At 46.2% G+C, this 17,733-nt stretch overlaps 1 protein-coding gene across 1 annotated transcript in view; it reads right to left on the bottom strand.

Annotated features, from left to right (window-relative positions):
* LOC128698917 (mucin-2) overlaps positions 1–17,733 on the bottom strand; it is a 770,561-nt gene that overhangs the window by 185,175 nt on the left and 567,653 nt on the right. Inside the window, exon 6 of the mRNA XM_070096780.1 lies at positions 3,734–3,876. Coding sequence (XP_069952881.1) covers positions 3,734–3,876 — 143 coding nt within the window. The remainder of the gene's footprint in view (positions 1–3,733; positions 3,877–17,733) is intronic.

Here is a 17,733-nt window from a genome sequence, read left to right as displayed (position 1 = left end):
AGGCCTCCTGGTGGATCAGAGCCTGATCAACCAGGCTGTTACTGCTGGCTGCACGCAAACCAACGTACGAGCCACAGCCCGGCTGGTCAGGAACCGACTTTAGGTGCTTGTCCAGTGCCAGCTTGAAGACTGCCAGGCGAAGACGACGTATACGACATTCTAGGTAAATGTAAACACATGCAACAATAGTTGTACACTAGTTGCACTTGTGTACATTTACCAAGAATCTCTTACAAGTCATCTTCGCCTGTAAAGGTAGTGCCTTTTATTGGCATCTTCTCTTCCCTTATTCGTAAAGTTGTGTGTCTGGAGCATATACCAGATTCATGTTGGTCTTACCATCTTCCCAACATGTTTCATTTGGTGCTCTTATTGTCGGTAATTCTACCAATATTACTAAGATATTATAAAAGGCAGCACTGAAGAGAACGTTGAGATGAAACAATGTTACATCGAGTCCAGGTAAGACAGAGGAAAGAGCCACAAATGAAACTAGGTATCCAAAATTCTTTTTCTCATATACAAAATCCAGGGCAAAAACCCACATCTAATATCAAACACTTACTTTAAACATGTAACATATACTGACAAGAGATGAGTGACACACTGAAGCTACAACACGACTCGCTCTTCACCGAGTCAATAAAAGGAGCCTGAGTGCCCCTGTCTCCTAAAATTATGTTTATTTTTCCCCTATAATCTACCTTGTCTGTAATTACTATCGCATTTTCTTCGTCTGCTTTCGTATGGTGAAGTCCAGGAACATTCATTAATCCATAGTATAACTTACAGGACAATTGTGTTGTAAAGGTCTAAGCAACACAAGTGTCCGCAAAAATTTAAGTTATACAATGAATTAAGGAAAGATCCTGGACTTCACCTTACGAAAGCAAAGCAAATGCGATAGTAATTATGGAAAAGGTAGACTATAGGGGGATAATAGTATATTAGAAGACCGGGGAACTGACTTGCCCATTAATCCCTCCTAAGATCAATGATCTAAATGACTCTTTCGTGAACGAAACTCCGAACGCTGCCATCATTTCAATTTTCAATGTAATCTTAATTCAACACGAGTTTTGAAGACGACATTGATAGCATGGCTATGCGCTTTGCTCCAGTTTTTTTTATATAACTATGATGGGCTTCCAGAGTTTTCCTCCTCCTGAACCCGGCCCTGGACCAGGCTTGTTTGGTGCTTGCTGTTGCTGCTGGCGGTCAGCTGGCCCAAACTCGTGAAATCCACATTTATCGAAAATTGCAAGAAACTACTATCAAGTGCCTTAAATATCGCATATAGGCGTAACCTGGATACAAGAATCATTAAAAACCACTGATGTAGTGCCCTCCACAAAGATGGCAGCAAAGCAGTTACAAAAAACAATAAATCAATAGTGCTAACGTCATATATTATCAAAATCTTTGAAAGGGTTTCAAGAAGCAAGATTATACCAATGTCTTAGAATCACAATAACTACATAACCCAGAGCAGCAGTGGTTTAGAGCGGGTCGCTCCTGCATCTCCCAGCTGCTGAAGCATTATGACACGGTCTTGGATGTGCTGGAAAACAATGTGTACGTAGTGTACACTGACTCCAAAAGACTTTGACAATTACTACCACGGTATCATAGCGTACAAAATGCATGCAAAAGAAATAAGTGATAAACTGAGAAAATGGGTATTTAACTTCCCAAGTAAAAGCAAAGAGGGAAATTAGGAGCTGCCACGGTGAAAAAACACTGTTCTTGTAGACACTGTACTCACTCAACTTCTCTTCCCCATTCTTATCTCCGAACAACAAAGGCACCATTTTTATTCCCTACAGAGGATACCAGTGGACCAGTGACACGAATATGATTTTCAACGAGGACAAATTTCAGTTATTCGGTTTTGGAAGAAATGAGAAACTAGCGACTGAAACAGAATACAAGACAACCTGGAATCATTCAATAAAGCGAAGGTTGAATACGAGAGAGCTGGGAGCCACTATGTGAACGGCGGGGATGAGTAATTACAGCCTGTGTACATTATACACCTTAATGACTGCCTCTCACACAAGAACTTTATCCTTCACTCTCACCACTTTGCACTCGGATTGTCTTTGAGCACTCGAACCTCCTTTGATGTACCTGGCATCTAGTTCCTGAGTTTTTCTACTCTCGGAGAGAGAGAGAGAGAGAGAGAGAGAGAGAGAGAGAGAGAGAGAGAGAGAGAGAGAGAGAGAGAGAGAGAGAGAGAGAGAGAGAGAGAGAGAGAGAGAGAGAGAGAGAAAGGAGACATTATAATAACTATAGAGAAGGGATGAGGGGGTGCACCAGCAAGATGGAAATCTCGGCTAAGAAAACAACAATCGTACAGACTATTTTCTGAGAATAATTAGCCACAGTCTCTCTCAAATATTGTTTCGAGTTGACATACGTGACACTATTTAATATTTACCGTTGGTAATACTACTACAATCATCGCCACTACTACAATCATCGCCACTACTACTACAATCATTGCCACTACTACTACACTAACAGCTACTACTAGTCGCCACTACAACAATCATCGCCACTACTACTACAATCGCTACTAAAATCATCGCCACTACTAGTACCCCCAGTATGCCCAAGGTGCCACAGGGTAGATGGTAGAGGAGTAAGGAGGTGGGGGGTTGAACAGACGAGAATAGCTGAACAAGATTACATAACTGTGTAAGTGACAGGCAATAACAGACAAGAGGGTAGACGGGTGTAGACACAAGTTGCACGGTGTACCTATACAAGTGTACCTGCTCAACCACTGTGTAGCCACTAGAGAGGGAGGCTGGACGCGAGTAGTCACAGTTTGGTGGAGCAAGAGTCATACTGGGAGGTCTCTACGCTGGCTTCCGCCCCGGACCTCGGGAGGAACAGGCTGGAATACAGGGGTCACACTACAACACATGAGTGAGGAACCTGTCTTGTACTACCACCTGCAGTCTATCTACCTCAGTAACACTACAGCACATGACTCTAGGAATCAACTACAGATGGATCTTTTACCCTGACTTAGGACTGCTGTTGTGATGTTGCATTCACTCATCTTCAAAAGGTCTGGTCTGAGAATGGGTCGAGGGATGATGATCCCCGTAATCACTAAGAGTTAAGTGTGATACAATAGGAGTGTGTGTAGACTTAATACCCGCACGTACGTGATCGAAAATAAATAACTCGAACACACTGGAGATGTGAGGTGACACTCTGACCACAGTGGATGTCACAACCTAATAGTACTCGTTATGTTTGAAGTTAAAGGATGATCGTCCCTGAGTTAGCAAGGAGAAGCAACTGTGGTGTTGTTAAAGAGCTGTAAATACGGAGTTAGTAGGAACCTTGAATATAGAACAATACACAAATAACCGGCATATTGGAGACAAAAATATGGCGATGTTTCGGTCCGACTTGGACCAGTCATCTGTGTGACAAGTTGATGTTCCAAGTCGGACCGAAACGTCCTCAACACTTTTATTCTATATGTGGATTGTGTGTGTACTGTTTCAGTCACGGTACTGTACCTTAGTATTCGTTATGAATATGGGGTTAGTGAAGAATCGTGAATAGTTTGGTAATGAAGGGTGAATAAGGGGATAGTAAGGAAGGGTGAATAACGAGTTAGTAAAGTACCATGAATACTGGGTTAGTGTAACTACGGTGATAAAGAGCCGTGAATGCATTGTAAGACTGGGTGATATTGGTGACTACTAACCTGGCCCTGGGCAAGACGTTGAGCCTCCTCCTCCATGAGTGTTGCTACTGGACGCAGGAACACCACTACAGCGGTGATGTTGTCTTCAGAACCCTTGTTACGTGCTGCTTCAACCAGACACCGACCTACACCCTCTGTGTCACCTGAAACACAAAGGAAATATACATCAGTAAATAAACATTTATAAAATAAAATCAACTCAAATATGTATTAATACAATCAACTTCACCTTGACGAGAAATAACAGACTGAATACTGTTAAGAACAGTTATCCTGTGTATAACAGACAAGACGCAACTGATGGTCCACTTATCTCCTGTAACATACAACCACCCTCTCCTGCATCATACAACCATACAACCACCCTCTCCTGTATCATACAACCATACAACCACCCTCTCTATCATACAACCACCCTCTCCTGTATCATACAACCACCCTCTCCTGTATCATACAACCACCCTCTCCTGTATCATACAACCATACAACCACCCTCTCTATCATACAACCACCCTCTCCTGTATCATACAACCACCCTCTCCTGTATCATACAACCACCCTCTCCTGTATCATACAACCACCCTCTCCTGTATCATACAACCACCCTCTCCTGTATCATACAACCACCCTCTCCTGTATCATACAACCACCCTCTCCTGCATCATACAACCATACAACCACCCTCTCCTTTATCATACAACCACCCTCCTGTATCATACAACCACCCTCTCCTTTATCATACAACCACCCTCTCCTGTATCATACAACCACCCTCTCCTGTATCATACAACCACCCTCTCCTGCATCATACAACCATACAACCACCCTCTCCTTTATCATACAACCACCCTCTCCTGTATCATACAACCACCCTCTCCTGTATCATACAACCACCCTCTCCTGTATCATACAACCACCCTCTCCTGTATCATACAACCACCCTCTCCTGCATCATACAACCACCCTTTCCTGCATCATACAACCACCCTCTCCTGCATCATACAACCACCCTCTCCTGTATCATACACCCATACAGCCATCCTCTCCTGCATCATACACCCATCCTCTCCTGCATCATACAAACCATCCTCCTGCATCATACAACCATCTTCTCCTGCATCATACAACCATCTTCTGCATCATACAACCACCCTCTCCTGCATCATACAACCACCTTCTCCTGCATCATACAACCACCCTCTCCTGCATCATACAACCACCCTCTCCTGCATCATACAACCACCTTCTCCTGCATCATACAACCACCCTCTTCTGCATCATACAACCACCCTCTCCTGCATCATACAACCACCCTCTCCTGCATCATACAACCACCCTCTCCTGCATCATACAACCACCTTCTCCTGCATCATACAACCACCCTCTCCTCCATCATACAACCACCCTCTCCTCCATCATACAACCACCTTCTCCTGCATCATACAACCACCTTCTCCTGCATCATACAACCACCCTCTCCTGCATCATACAACCACCCTCTCCTGCATCATACAACCACCCTCTCCTGCATCATACAACCACCTTCTCCTGCATCATACAACCACCCTCTCCTGCATCATACAACCACCTTCTCCTGCATCATACAACCACCCTCTCCTCCATCATACAACCACCCTCTCCTCCATCATACAACCACCCTCTCCTCCATCATACAACCACCTTCTCCTCCATCATACAACCACCTTCTCCTCCATCATACAACCACCTTCTCCTCCATCATACAACCACCTTCTCCTCCATCATACAACCACCTTCTCCTCCATCATACAACCACCTTCTCCTGCATCATACAACCACCTTCTCCTGCATCATACAACCACCTTCTCCTGCATCATACAACCACCCTCTCCTCCATCATACAACCACCTTCTCCTCCATCATACAACCACCTTCTCCTCCATCATACAACCACCTTCTCCTCCATCATACAACCACCCTCTCCTCCATCATACAACCACCCTATCCTCCATCATACAACCACCTTCTCTTGCATCATACAACCACCCTCTCCTCCATCATACAACCACTTTCTCTTGCATCATACAGCCCTACAACCGACCTCCTCTATCTCGAGACCACATCTGCATCATACATCCCGACAACCACACTCTCCGGGAAGGATCTGGACAAGTTCATCAACACAGTTCCTAATCAGCCGGGCTGTGATGCATACACTGAGCTTCATGCAGCTAGCACCGATAGCCTGGTTGAACAAGGCATCCCCCAGGCCTGGTCTGGGACCAGACCCCTGGGGGTAACAGTCACCAGTGTCATGGACAGATAAGAGGTGACCTAGAATAACGACGAGGTCTGCCTCGTGTGTTCCCAGGGTCATCGAGGTCTACCTGGAGTGTGTTCCGAGTGTGTGTGTATATACAGCCCTGGACCATGGCCGGGCTGCGGGAGTAGAAAGACTCGAAACTCATCAAAGGTATACTAGTATATATACATAGTTATCAACAGCATACATTTTTCAACGATGAATTTAGAATTATCATAATTTTTAAATGGGTAGACCGGTAAGCTAGCTAAAGGCCTCGGTCACATGACCAAAAGATTTAGCTGCGGATCATCATGTGACTAAAATCCGCATCAGGAAACGCTTGTAGTATTTCCTGACAAACTTCACCTAACCTGACCTAGAACCATCATGGGCAGCTCCTGCTGAGTTCTTTCCTAAAATCATGGACCTCAGGATGCGACTACAGGTAATCTGAAGGGATGGAAAACATCCTGGTGTTTAAGGTAGCATTCCGAGGCGCGCTACTTGCCTAAACATTGTTGAGCAACATTTGCATGGCAATCCAATTGGGAACCCGCCCTCAACACCCCATTCCCGCATTACCAGAGTCAAACAATCACTTTTGAACGTCCCGCATTTTTTTCCCTGCCATCTTGTTGCCAGACGAATAGCAACACCGGAAAACAGCTAAATATTGGAGTGTACAATAATTTTGCAAAAGTGTTGTGACTAGTGCGACCATGGTGTGATTGTGCACTTAACATCAGTAAAAGGAATAACTAGAAAAGTGAGCGGAGGGATACTGTACTTCAAAACAAGTAAAACTCAGTAGAAAACAGTGAAGTTGTAGGGATGCCACAGTGAAAAGCTCTGTTCTTCAAGGCACGGTACTCGCACCACTTCTATTTCTCATTCTTATATCCGACATAAATAAGGACATAAATCATAGCACTGTAACATCCTTTCCTGATGACACAAGAATCTACACGAGAGAAACGTCCGTTGAAGACAGCGAATCTTCACTGGGATATTAATCAAGTCTTCCAGTGTACCTCAGACAACAACATGAAGTTTAACGAGGACAAGTTTCAGCTGCTCCGCTATAGAAAAAAAAGGAAATAAAGACTGCAGAGTACACGACAAACTCAAATTCAAATTCAAGAGTGAAAGACCAATGTGCGAAACTTAGGAGTAATAATGCTTGAAGGTCTCACATTCAAGGATCACAACACAGTGATCACAATAGTGTTATCACTGCTACTACAAGGAAAATGATAGACTGGATAAGATCTTTAAAGATAAGGGATGCTAAGCCAGTGACGATACTCTTCAAGTAACTGATTTTCTCCAGGCTGGAATACTGAGGTCCAACTTCAAGGCTGAGTAGGAAAATGTACGGAGAACTTTCACTACTTGTATACACTTAGTCAAGGATCTGAATTACTGGGAACACTTAAAGTTCCTTCAATTATATTCTTTGGAATGTAGGCGGAAAAGATATATAATAATTTACACCTGGAAAATTAGGGTGGGACTGGCCCTAAATAGGAACAAAATCACTCCATATGACAAGATACTTGGCAGACAGTGCAAAATACCTCCATTACAAAGCAGAGGCGCGACAAGTACATTAATGGAGAACTCGAGGAATGTCAAAGGTCCCAGACTCTGCAACACCTTCCTTCCATACATAAGGGGAGTTACTAACAAACCTTTGGCTGTCTTCAAAAGGGAACTGGAGAAGTTCCCCAAGTCAGTTCCTGATCAGCCGGCCTGAGGTTCATATGCTGAACCAGGTGCGGCCAGTAGTAAAGGCCTGGTTAATCAAGCCTTGATCTTCTAGAAGGCCTAGTCTGGAAACGGACCACCGGGAAGTTATCCCAGGAAAGGTCCTTCAGGTATCCTTGAGGATGATTTTAAAGCACTGGGAGCTGGGGTTAAGGTACAAGAAGGTTGGGGTTTAGGTACATGTAGCTGGGGTTGAGGTACAGGGAGCCGAATATATCTTCCTGTAATTTTTCAGTATCTTCTACCGTAGTGACTTTCATGCTTATTTTAATGTCATCTGCAAATGATACAAAACTGTGACGGGTGTTTTTATCTATGTCTGCAATGAGGATGAGAAACAGCAGAGGTGCCAGGACAGTGCCTTGGGGAACCGAGCTTTTTACCTCGCTGATGCTGGATTTTGCTGATTATTATTATTATTATTATTACTACTACTACTACCTTTCCCGTTATACGTATGGCCTTCATTTTGTGCGTAATCACCCAATGATCGCAAAAAACCAAATGCATTTGGAAATTCCGTGGATATCATAGTGGTTTAGCAGTTGTGACAGGCATGATCTTCCAGTTCTAAAAACCATGCTGGTTTGGGTTGTGAAGATTCTCCTGTTCCATAAAATTTGTAATTTGGCGTCCCATCACTCTTTTCCAAGACTTTTATGGTTAAGGTACAGGGGGCTGGAGGTGAGGTACAGGGGGGCTGGAGGTGAGATACAGGGGGCTGGAGGTGAGATACAGGGAGCTGGAGGTGAGATACAGGGAGCTGGAGGTGAGATACAGGGAGCTGGAGGTGAGATACAGGGAGCTGGAGGTGAGATACAGGGAGCTGGAGGAGATGGGAGATGACAGGGTGGAGCAGTGGAGGCTGCAGGAGCTGGAGGTGAGGTGGGGGCTGGAGGAGGTACAGGGGGCTGGAGGTGAGGTACTGGGGGTTGGAGGTGAGGTACAGGGGGCTGGAGGTGAGGTACAGGGGCTGGAGGCTGAGGTCAGGGGCTTGGAGTTTACAGGGGCTGGGAGGATGGTACAGGGGCTTGGAGTTGAGGTACAGGGGGCTGGAGTTGAGGTACAGGGGGCGGTATGTGAGGGGTCGTATATGAGATGAGGCTGGTGCGACTGCAGTACCTGGTCCACCTGCAGCTACAACGTATCTGGTGTCGGGTAACTCACTCTCCTCCAGGCTCAGCTCACCGTTCATCACCCTCACCCCACACACCTGTACTCCCACCCCCAAACACCTGCTGTCACCCCACCCTACACACCTACTGTCACGTGACACCACCCCACACTTGCTGTTGCTACCTCTCCCTGCTACTGCTGCCACCCCTACACAGGATGCTGCTGTCACCCCCACCCCACACACATGCAGCTACCACCCTCACCCCCCCCCACACACACTGCACCTTCATCACAAACAGCTGTTGCTGCTGCTACCACTCCTCTCATACCTGCTGCAGCAGCCGTCATCGCCCCAACACTTATTGCCATCACTTGTCACCTCCCATCATCATCCCACCACACCACATACCACCATCCCACACTACCACCATCACACCACACACTACTACCACCACCACTACACCACACAACACAACACCACCCTACACACCACCACCACACACCAACACCACCACCACCACCACATACTACCACCCACCACTACCACCACACACCACACTACTACCACCACCACACACCACACCACCACCGCCACCACCACCAATACACCACCACCACACACCACCATCCACTACCACACACTACTACCACCACCACTACACCACACAACCACCCCACACACCAAAACCACCACCACACCACACAACACCACCCTACACACCACCACCACACACCAACACCACCACCACACACCACCACCACACCACCACCACACCACAACACCACCCACACCATACCATCCACCACCACACACACACCACCACTACACCACACAACACAACACCACCCTACACACCACCACCACACACCACCACCCCACACACCACCACCACACCACACACCACCACCACATTAGTTATATCCGGATCTGGGAAAAAAAAAAAGAATTTCCGGGTATATGGTATTCCCGGGGCGTGACAATAATGGTGACAGTTATGTACGAGCGCGCGCGTGTGTGTGTGTGTGTGTGTGTGTGTGTGTGTGTGTGTGTGTGTGTGTGTGTGTGTGTGTGTGTGTGTGTGTTTCCTTAGTCTCAGGAGGGTTGAAAGATTAGCCTGTATGAAGCAAACTCACTACACAGCTTCAAGAGTAGATATGATGAGGCCCCAGAGGTTCCCGCGCCCGCGCGTTCACACACACACACACACACACACACACACACACACACACAGTGGAGATAGGATCCATACACAGCTTTAAGAAGAGGTATGATAAAGGTCGTGGAGCAGGGAGAGTGACCTAGTAGCGACCAGTGAAGAGGCGGGGCCAGGAGCTGTGCCTCGACCCCTGAAACCACAATTAGGTGAGTACAATTAGGCGATTACACACGCACAGATCGGGGAGTACACGCACGAGTGCGCGCGCGCAAGGAAGAACGCACACAGTCACACATCCACACCTTGACCTCACCTCACCCCCAACACTGAGACATACATGAGTGCAGCAGGTCTATCAAGCTGCACTACCCCCTCCACACACACACACACACACACACACACACACACACACACACACACACACACACACACAAACAGTCCCTCCCAACACCAGCCTCCTCACACACAGCAGCTCCACACACACACACCAGGGCCACCCCCCGACACACACACATACACCAGCCTCCCAACACACATACAGCAGCCCCTTCCACACACACACACACAAGCCCCCACACACATACAGCAGCCCCTCCGACAGACACAACAGTCCCTCCCACACAGCAACCCCACAGTAGTTGTACTGCCTCAGGAAGGAAAATGCAGAAGTAAAAGATAGAAAGTGAGAAGGCCAAAGTCAAATCACATCAAGAGTGTTTTAAACATTAAAACACTTGACAATGTATAGAGAAAGATGAGCATCAACAGACACAAAACCAGGACTAAGATGCATTGTAGTGTCAGCAAGGCGAACAATTCCCGTATGTTCCTTCAGCCTTATTTATCAGTCAGCAAATGGTTAGTTTCATCAGAAGTATTATAGAGAGGAGGAGAAGCAACACATGGACTAAATACTTGAAGCAACAGTGTCAGAATTATGAACCAGGTTACCACGACGTGTATTAGTTTGATGAAATGCAAGTTTTATAACTAAAGAACGGAGGGTGTTATTAAAACACAGAAATTGAAAATGCATCAAAGGAAAAAAAAACAGATGTGATCTAAAAGAGAAGCACATCCACCATTATTTATTCCAGAAAATTGTTAAGGACAGAAGGAAGGATAACCATGACGAGAAAATGCTCTGCCATCTGTGAAAATTTCATTTCAAAGTTGAGAAACTGAGAATAAGATGGGAAGGGAGCTCAGAAAGAAACATTACTGCTTCTTTTGAAAGAAGACGCATTGTAAGGAAAGTCATTCTTCACCTAGTGTGGCCAGAGTGAAGTCATCAACACTAGGAAGTACAACAGTATTGAAAGACTCTATATAAAGGATAACAAAAGCAAGGATCGTGTTCAGCTCATAACACCACCAGGTAAGAAACTAAGAGGTTAGAATCAACACAAACATTAATAAGATCAAGAGTGAGCTTCGGTAAACCAAGATACAAAAAGATGAGAGAAAGAGCCTATAAAGAAAATAATGAGGCATGGAAAAACAGCAGGTTTTGGAGCTCCATGAAAAACTATAAAAATAAAACAGAGGGATATACAACACGCAGGTGAGTGGAGATTAGAATATGTAGTTTGTTATTTACGTAGTCTGTAGTTAAAAGTTCTATTGATGCCACGAAGAGGGTTGGATACAAGTGTGTAGGAGCCTTCCAGGGGTAATCCTCGCTATCAAGGATAACCACTGAATTACCTTTGTCAGAAGTTAAGATAAGAATATAGCATATTTTATTAAAGTCAAAGGAAGGTGACAATGACGAGGAAAGTGGTAATTCTTAGAACCAAAAGCTATCAAGGGAAATGATAAAAAAAAAAAAAAAACATGAATGGTAGACATATATATGAGAGAGAGAGAGAGAGAGAGAGAGAGAGAGAGAGAGAGAGAGAGAGAGAGAGAGAGAGAGAGAGAGAGATAGAGAGAGATAGAGAGAGAGAGAGAGAGAGAGAGAGAGAGAGAGAGAGAGAGAGAGAGAGAGAGAGAGAGAGAGAGAGAGAGAGAGAGAGAGAGAGAGAGAGAGAGAGAGAGAGAGAGAGAGAGAGAGAGAGAGATAGAGAGAGAGACTGGAGCAAGGATTAGGAGTTTACTAGTCGGTATAAAATACCGACACCATGGACAAATAAACACAAATGCAGTATAATGTGATCCTTTATTCACTAGGTTCGTGGGCGAAACAGGTAGATCTGTTTGCGACTTGATAAAGCCCACTGTGTGGGCGAAACGTAGTCAATAAAGGATCACATTATACTGCATTTTTTATTTTACCAGTCCAATGCCAGCACAAGGACCGGGTAAAGTGGCAGAAGAAAGATCAAAACCAAGAAGTTCAGGCTGATGTTAAGAAACCTTACAGTAGAAAAATACTAACGCAGCTACCGAGGGAGAATTTGGATCAAGAGGATGTGAAAGACAAGACTGTGTAGTTTGTTCAGTAAACCAGTAGAAGGTTTGACTTCAAGGCGAGCAATATCAAGAGCAATGGTTGTTGTAAGCTTGCAGAGAAAGCACACTCAACACTGAGGTAAAAAGCATTCTCCACTTGGGACTTTGTAGAAAAGTAAGAGCTGGTGGAGCAAGAGACGAGCATGTTCATGGTATACCTTTGATAGGGTTCCTACTCCCCGACCCTGGCCCTGGACCAGGCTTGTCTGGTCCTAGCCTTGTCTGGTCCTAGTATCTGTAAGTTTGCAGGAAACGTAAAGAAACTAACGTTAGGCTCCTCATAAGAAAATTAACTTAGTAAACTGAGGAGAGAAATAAGTCAAGTGTTGTGTACCTTCATAAAGTTGCTCACATCACCGCTTCAGTATAGGTTAATATAAACCAACCTAACCTTACCATGAGTCTTCTTGCTACACGAGGAGGCAAGACAGCACCAGACAAAGTATACACCTGTAGCCCTAAAATCACAGATCATAAAAGTCTTCAAGGAGAGATGAAACGCCAAATGATGAATTTTATGTAGGAACACAAGCTGCGCAACCCTAAACCAACGCTAGACCACGCAAGTGATGAGTACTTACGGTCGTCTTCACCTGCTCCTAGGCTCTGGGACTGATTACCTCATCCATTGTCTGCTGAACGTATATATTTCTACAGTCTTCATATTTTGGCAACGTATTGAAAAAGCCACTGGATGGCGAAACATCTACAAGTAAGGACACCCAGATGTTTCACACGAGTTAAATTCATCATCTCGTTGGTATTGTACACCAATGATATACAACTCTACAATGGTCCATGATGGAGTGAAACGTCGTAAAAAAGTTCCTCTCCTAAGTGCGGGATTTTGGTGAACTGTTTCAGCCACAGTATTGTGATTTATCAATGAGTGTATGAGAGAGAGAGAACCACACTAAGAGTGTATCTATGCTGAATAAGGCAAGTATTGGAACCAGTACTGGTGAGTTATGTTAGTGGTCGGTCAGTCAGCGAGTCAGTCATGCTGGAGGATATCCTCACATGATGTGTTGACCAAACTTTATATATAGCACTGAGTGGTGGCTGTGTTGAGCAGGCAGGGCTGCCTTCCTGGCTGCCTGGGTAACTGAGGGAAGCTGCTGGGTAACTGAGGGAAGCTGCTGGGTAAGTGAGGGGAAAGCATCTGAGTAGGTTTGTGGAGGTTGTCTGGGTGACAGGCATGGTAGGTGCTACTTGGTTACCTGGAGGTTATTCCGGGGATCAACGCCCCCGCGGCCCGGTCCATGACCAGGCCTCCCGGTGGGTAAGATTTCGTTCGGATTTTTAACCCCGGAGGGTTAGCCAAACAGGATAACCCAAGAAAGTCAGTGCGTTATCGAGGACTGTCTAACTTATTTCCATTGGGGTCCTCAATCTTGTCCCCCAGGATGCGACCCACACCAGTCGACTAACACCCATGTACCTATTTGCTGCTAGGTGAACAGGACAACAGGTGTAAGGAAACGTGTCGAAATGTTTCCACCCGCCGGGAATCGAACCCAGGCCCTCCGTGTGTGAAGCGGGAGCTTTAGCCACCCTGCCACCGGGCCTGAATGGTGGGTACTGTTTGGGTGGGTTAATGGGTACTGCACCACCCCAACCGCCTGCACCACCATTACCACCCCAACCACCTACACCATAACCACCTGCACCACCACCAGCTACTCCATCCCCAGCTACACCACCATCACCAGACGATGCTAATATCTGCAAGAGTGTCATCCATTGAGGACACGGTAAATCTTCAAGTGGATATAAACCAAGTTTTCCAGTGGGACACAGAAAACAATAGGATGTTTAATGAGGAAATAATGGCTAGAAAGAAGTATAAAACAAATTCTAACCACACAATAGAGCAAAAAAATAATGGACTACGTGCAGCCAGCAGTAACAGCCTCGTTGATCAGGCCCTGATCCACCGGGAGGCCTGGTCGTGAACCGGGCCGCGGGGGTGTTGATCCCCGGAATGCCCTCCAGGTAGGTAGGTAGGTAGGGACCTAGAAGTGATAATGTTAGAGGAACTCACCTTCAAGGATCACAAGTGCCACTAAGAAAATGATAGGATGGATAATGAGAACCTTCAAAACAAGGGATACCATGCCTTTGATGATCTAAGTTGCTTGTTCTCTCCAGGCTTGAATACTGACGTACACTTACAGCCCCTTTCAAGGTAAGCGAAACTGCAGATCTGGAAAATGTACAGAGAACTTTCACTGCACACACAAGTTCAATCAAGCACTTCAATTACTAGGAACGTTTGAAGTCGAGAGAGAGAGAGAGAGAGAGACAGAGAGAGAGAGAGAGAGAGAGAGAGAGAGAGAGAGAGAGAGAGAGAGAGAGAGAGAGAGACAGAGAGAGAGACAGAGAGAGAGACAGAGAGAGACAGAGAGAGAGAGAGAGAGAGAGAGAGAGAGAGAGAGAGAGAGAGACAGAGAGAGAGAGACAGAGAGAGAGAGAGAGAGAGAGAGAGAGAGACAGAGAGAGAGAGACAGAGAGAGAGAGACAGAGAGAGAGAGACAGAGAGAAACCACAATTTACACCTGTAAAATCCTAGAGGAACTGGTTCCGAATCTGCACACACAAATTAGTCCCTACAAAAACAAAAGAATCGGCAAAGGTTGCAACATCCCCCAAATGAAAAGCAGGAGTGCCATGATATAAGATAACATGAGTGTTAGGAGCCCAAGACTGCTCAACAACCTTCCATCAAGCAGATGGGAGATTAACAACAGACCCCAGATGTGTGCGCGGCCAGCAGTAACAGCCTGGTAGACCAGATCCTGGTTCACCGGGAAACGACCGGGCCGAGGGGGCGTTGACCCCCGGAACACCCTCCAGGTAGACTCCAGACAGGTAAACCACCTACACTATAGCCAGCACCTGCATCATCACCTACATCATCATCACCACCTGCACCATCGTCACCTGCACTATCACCATCACCACTACTGGGGCATCCTTGCTTTACACTGACACATCTTCCTCCTTGCTTCACACTGACACATCTCCCTCCTTGCTTCACACTGACACATCTCCCTCCTTGCTTCACACTGACACATCTCCCTCCTTGCTTCACACTGGCACATCTCCCTCCTTGCTTCACACTGACACATCTCCCTCCTTGCTTCACACTGACACATCTCCCTCCTTGCTTTACACTGACACATCTTCCTCCTTGCTTCACACTGACACATCTCCCTCCTTGCTTCACACTGACACATCTCCCTCCTTGCTTCACACTGACATCTCCCTCCTTGCTTCACACTGGCACATCTCCCTCCTTGCTTCACACTGACATCTCCCTCCTTGCTTCACACTGGCACATCTCCCTCCTTGATTCACATTGGCACATCTCCCTCCTTGATTCACACTGGCACATCTCCCTCCTTGCTTCACACTGACACATCTCCCTCCTTGCTTCACACTGGCACATCTCCCTCCTTGCTTCACACTGGCACATCTCCCTCCTTGCTTCACACTGGCACATCTCCCTCCTTGCTTCACACTGGCACATCTCCCTCCTTGCTTCACACTGGCACATCTCCCTCCTTGCTTCACACTGACATCTCCCTCCTTGCTTCACACTGACATCTCCCTCCTTGCTTCACACTGACATCTCCCTCCTTGCTTCACACTGACATCTCACTCCTTGCTTCACACTGACATCTCCCTCCTTGCTTCACACTGACATCTCCCTCCTTGCTTCACACTGACATCTCCCTCCTTGCTTCACACTGACATCTCCCTCCTTGCTTCACACTGACATCTCCCTCCTTGCTTCACACTGACATCTCCCTCCTTGCTTCACACTGACATCTCCCTCCTTGCTTCACACTGACATCTCCCTCCTTGCTTCACACTGACACATCTCCCTCCTTGCTTCACACTGACACATCTCCCTCCTTGCTTCACACTGACACATCTCCCTCCTTGCTTCACACTGACATCTTCCTCCTTGCTTCACACTGACATCTCCCTCCTTGCTTCACACTGACATCTCCCTCCTTGCTTCACACTGACATCTCCCTCCTTGCTTCACACTGGCACATCTCCCTCCTTGCTTCACACTGGCACATCTCCCTCCTTGCTTCACACTGGCACATCTTCCTCCTTGCTTCACACTGGCACATCTCCCTCCTTGCTTCACACTGGCACATCTCCCTCCTTGCTTCACAATGACACATCTCCCTCCTTGCTTCACACTGACACATCTTCCTCCTTGCTTCACACTGAGACATCTCCCTCCTTGCTTCACACTGAGACATCTCCCTCCTTGCTTCACACTGAGACATCTCCCTCCTTGCTTCACACTGACACGTCTACCCCCTTGCTTCACACTGGCACATCTCCCTCCTTGCTTCACACTGGCACATCTCCCTCCTTGCTTCACAATGACACATCTCCCTCCTTGCTTCACACTGAGACATCTCCCTCCTTGCTTCACACTGAGACATCTCCCTCCTTGCTTCACACTGAGACATCTTCCTCCTCGCTTCACACTGACACATCATCCTTGCTTCACAGTGACACACATTCCTCCTTGCTTCACAGTTACACATCACATTCCTGCTTGCTTCACAGTGACACATCATATTCTTCCTTGCTTCACGGTGACATCATATTCCTCTTTGCTTCACAGTGACCCATCATATTCTTCCTTGCTTCACAGTGACATCATATTCCTCTTTGCTTCACAGTGACATCATATTCCTCCTTGCTTCACAGTAACACATCATATTCCTCTTTGCTTCACAGTTACACATCATATTCCTCCTTGCTTTACAATGACATGTTCCTCCTTGCTTCACAGTAACACATCATATTCCTCTTTGCTTCACAGTGACATCATATTCCTCCTTGCTTTACAATGACATGTTCCTCCTTGCTTTACAATGACATCATATTCCTCCTTGCTTCACAGTGACATCATCTTGATGCACACTGACACATCTTTGTCACATCACCTACCAGTAGCTCTGGTAATCTGGTGTGAGTGTTAAAAACAGGTGTGTTAAGTGGTGCACATACTGGCAGCAGTGTTAACACTGCTTACATTTACAGTGACACTTCGTGCTCTCTGACGCACCTGGGTTTAGTATAAAGTATTAGAACCCAGTAAGAACAACCCAGCAAGAACAACCCAGCAAGAACAACCCAGCAAGAACAACCCAGCAAGAACAACCCAGCAAGAACAACCCAATAAG

This window comes from Cherax quadricarinatus, chromosome 55 (assembly GCF_038502225.1).
Source record: "Cherax quadricarinatus isolate ZL_2023a chromosome 55, ASM3850222v1, whole genome shotgun sequence".
NCBI classification, from domain to species: Eukaryota; Metazoa; Arthropoda; class Malacostraca; order Decapoda; family Parastacidae; genus Cherax; species Cherax quadricarinatus.
The sequence above is the reverse complement of the archived record's forward strand: the minus strand, read 5'-3'. Positions and strand labels throughout refer to the sequence as shown.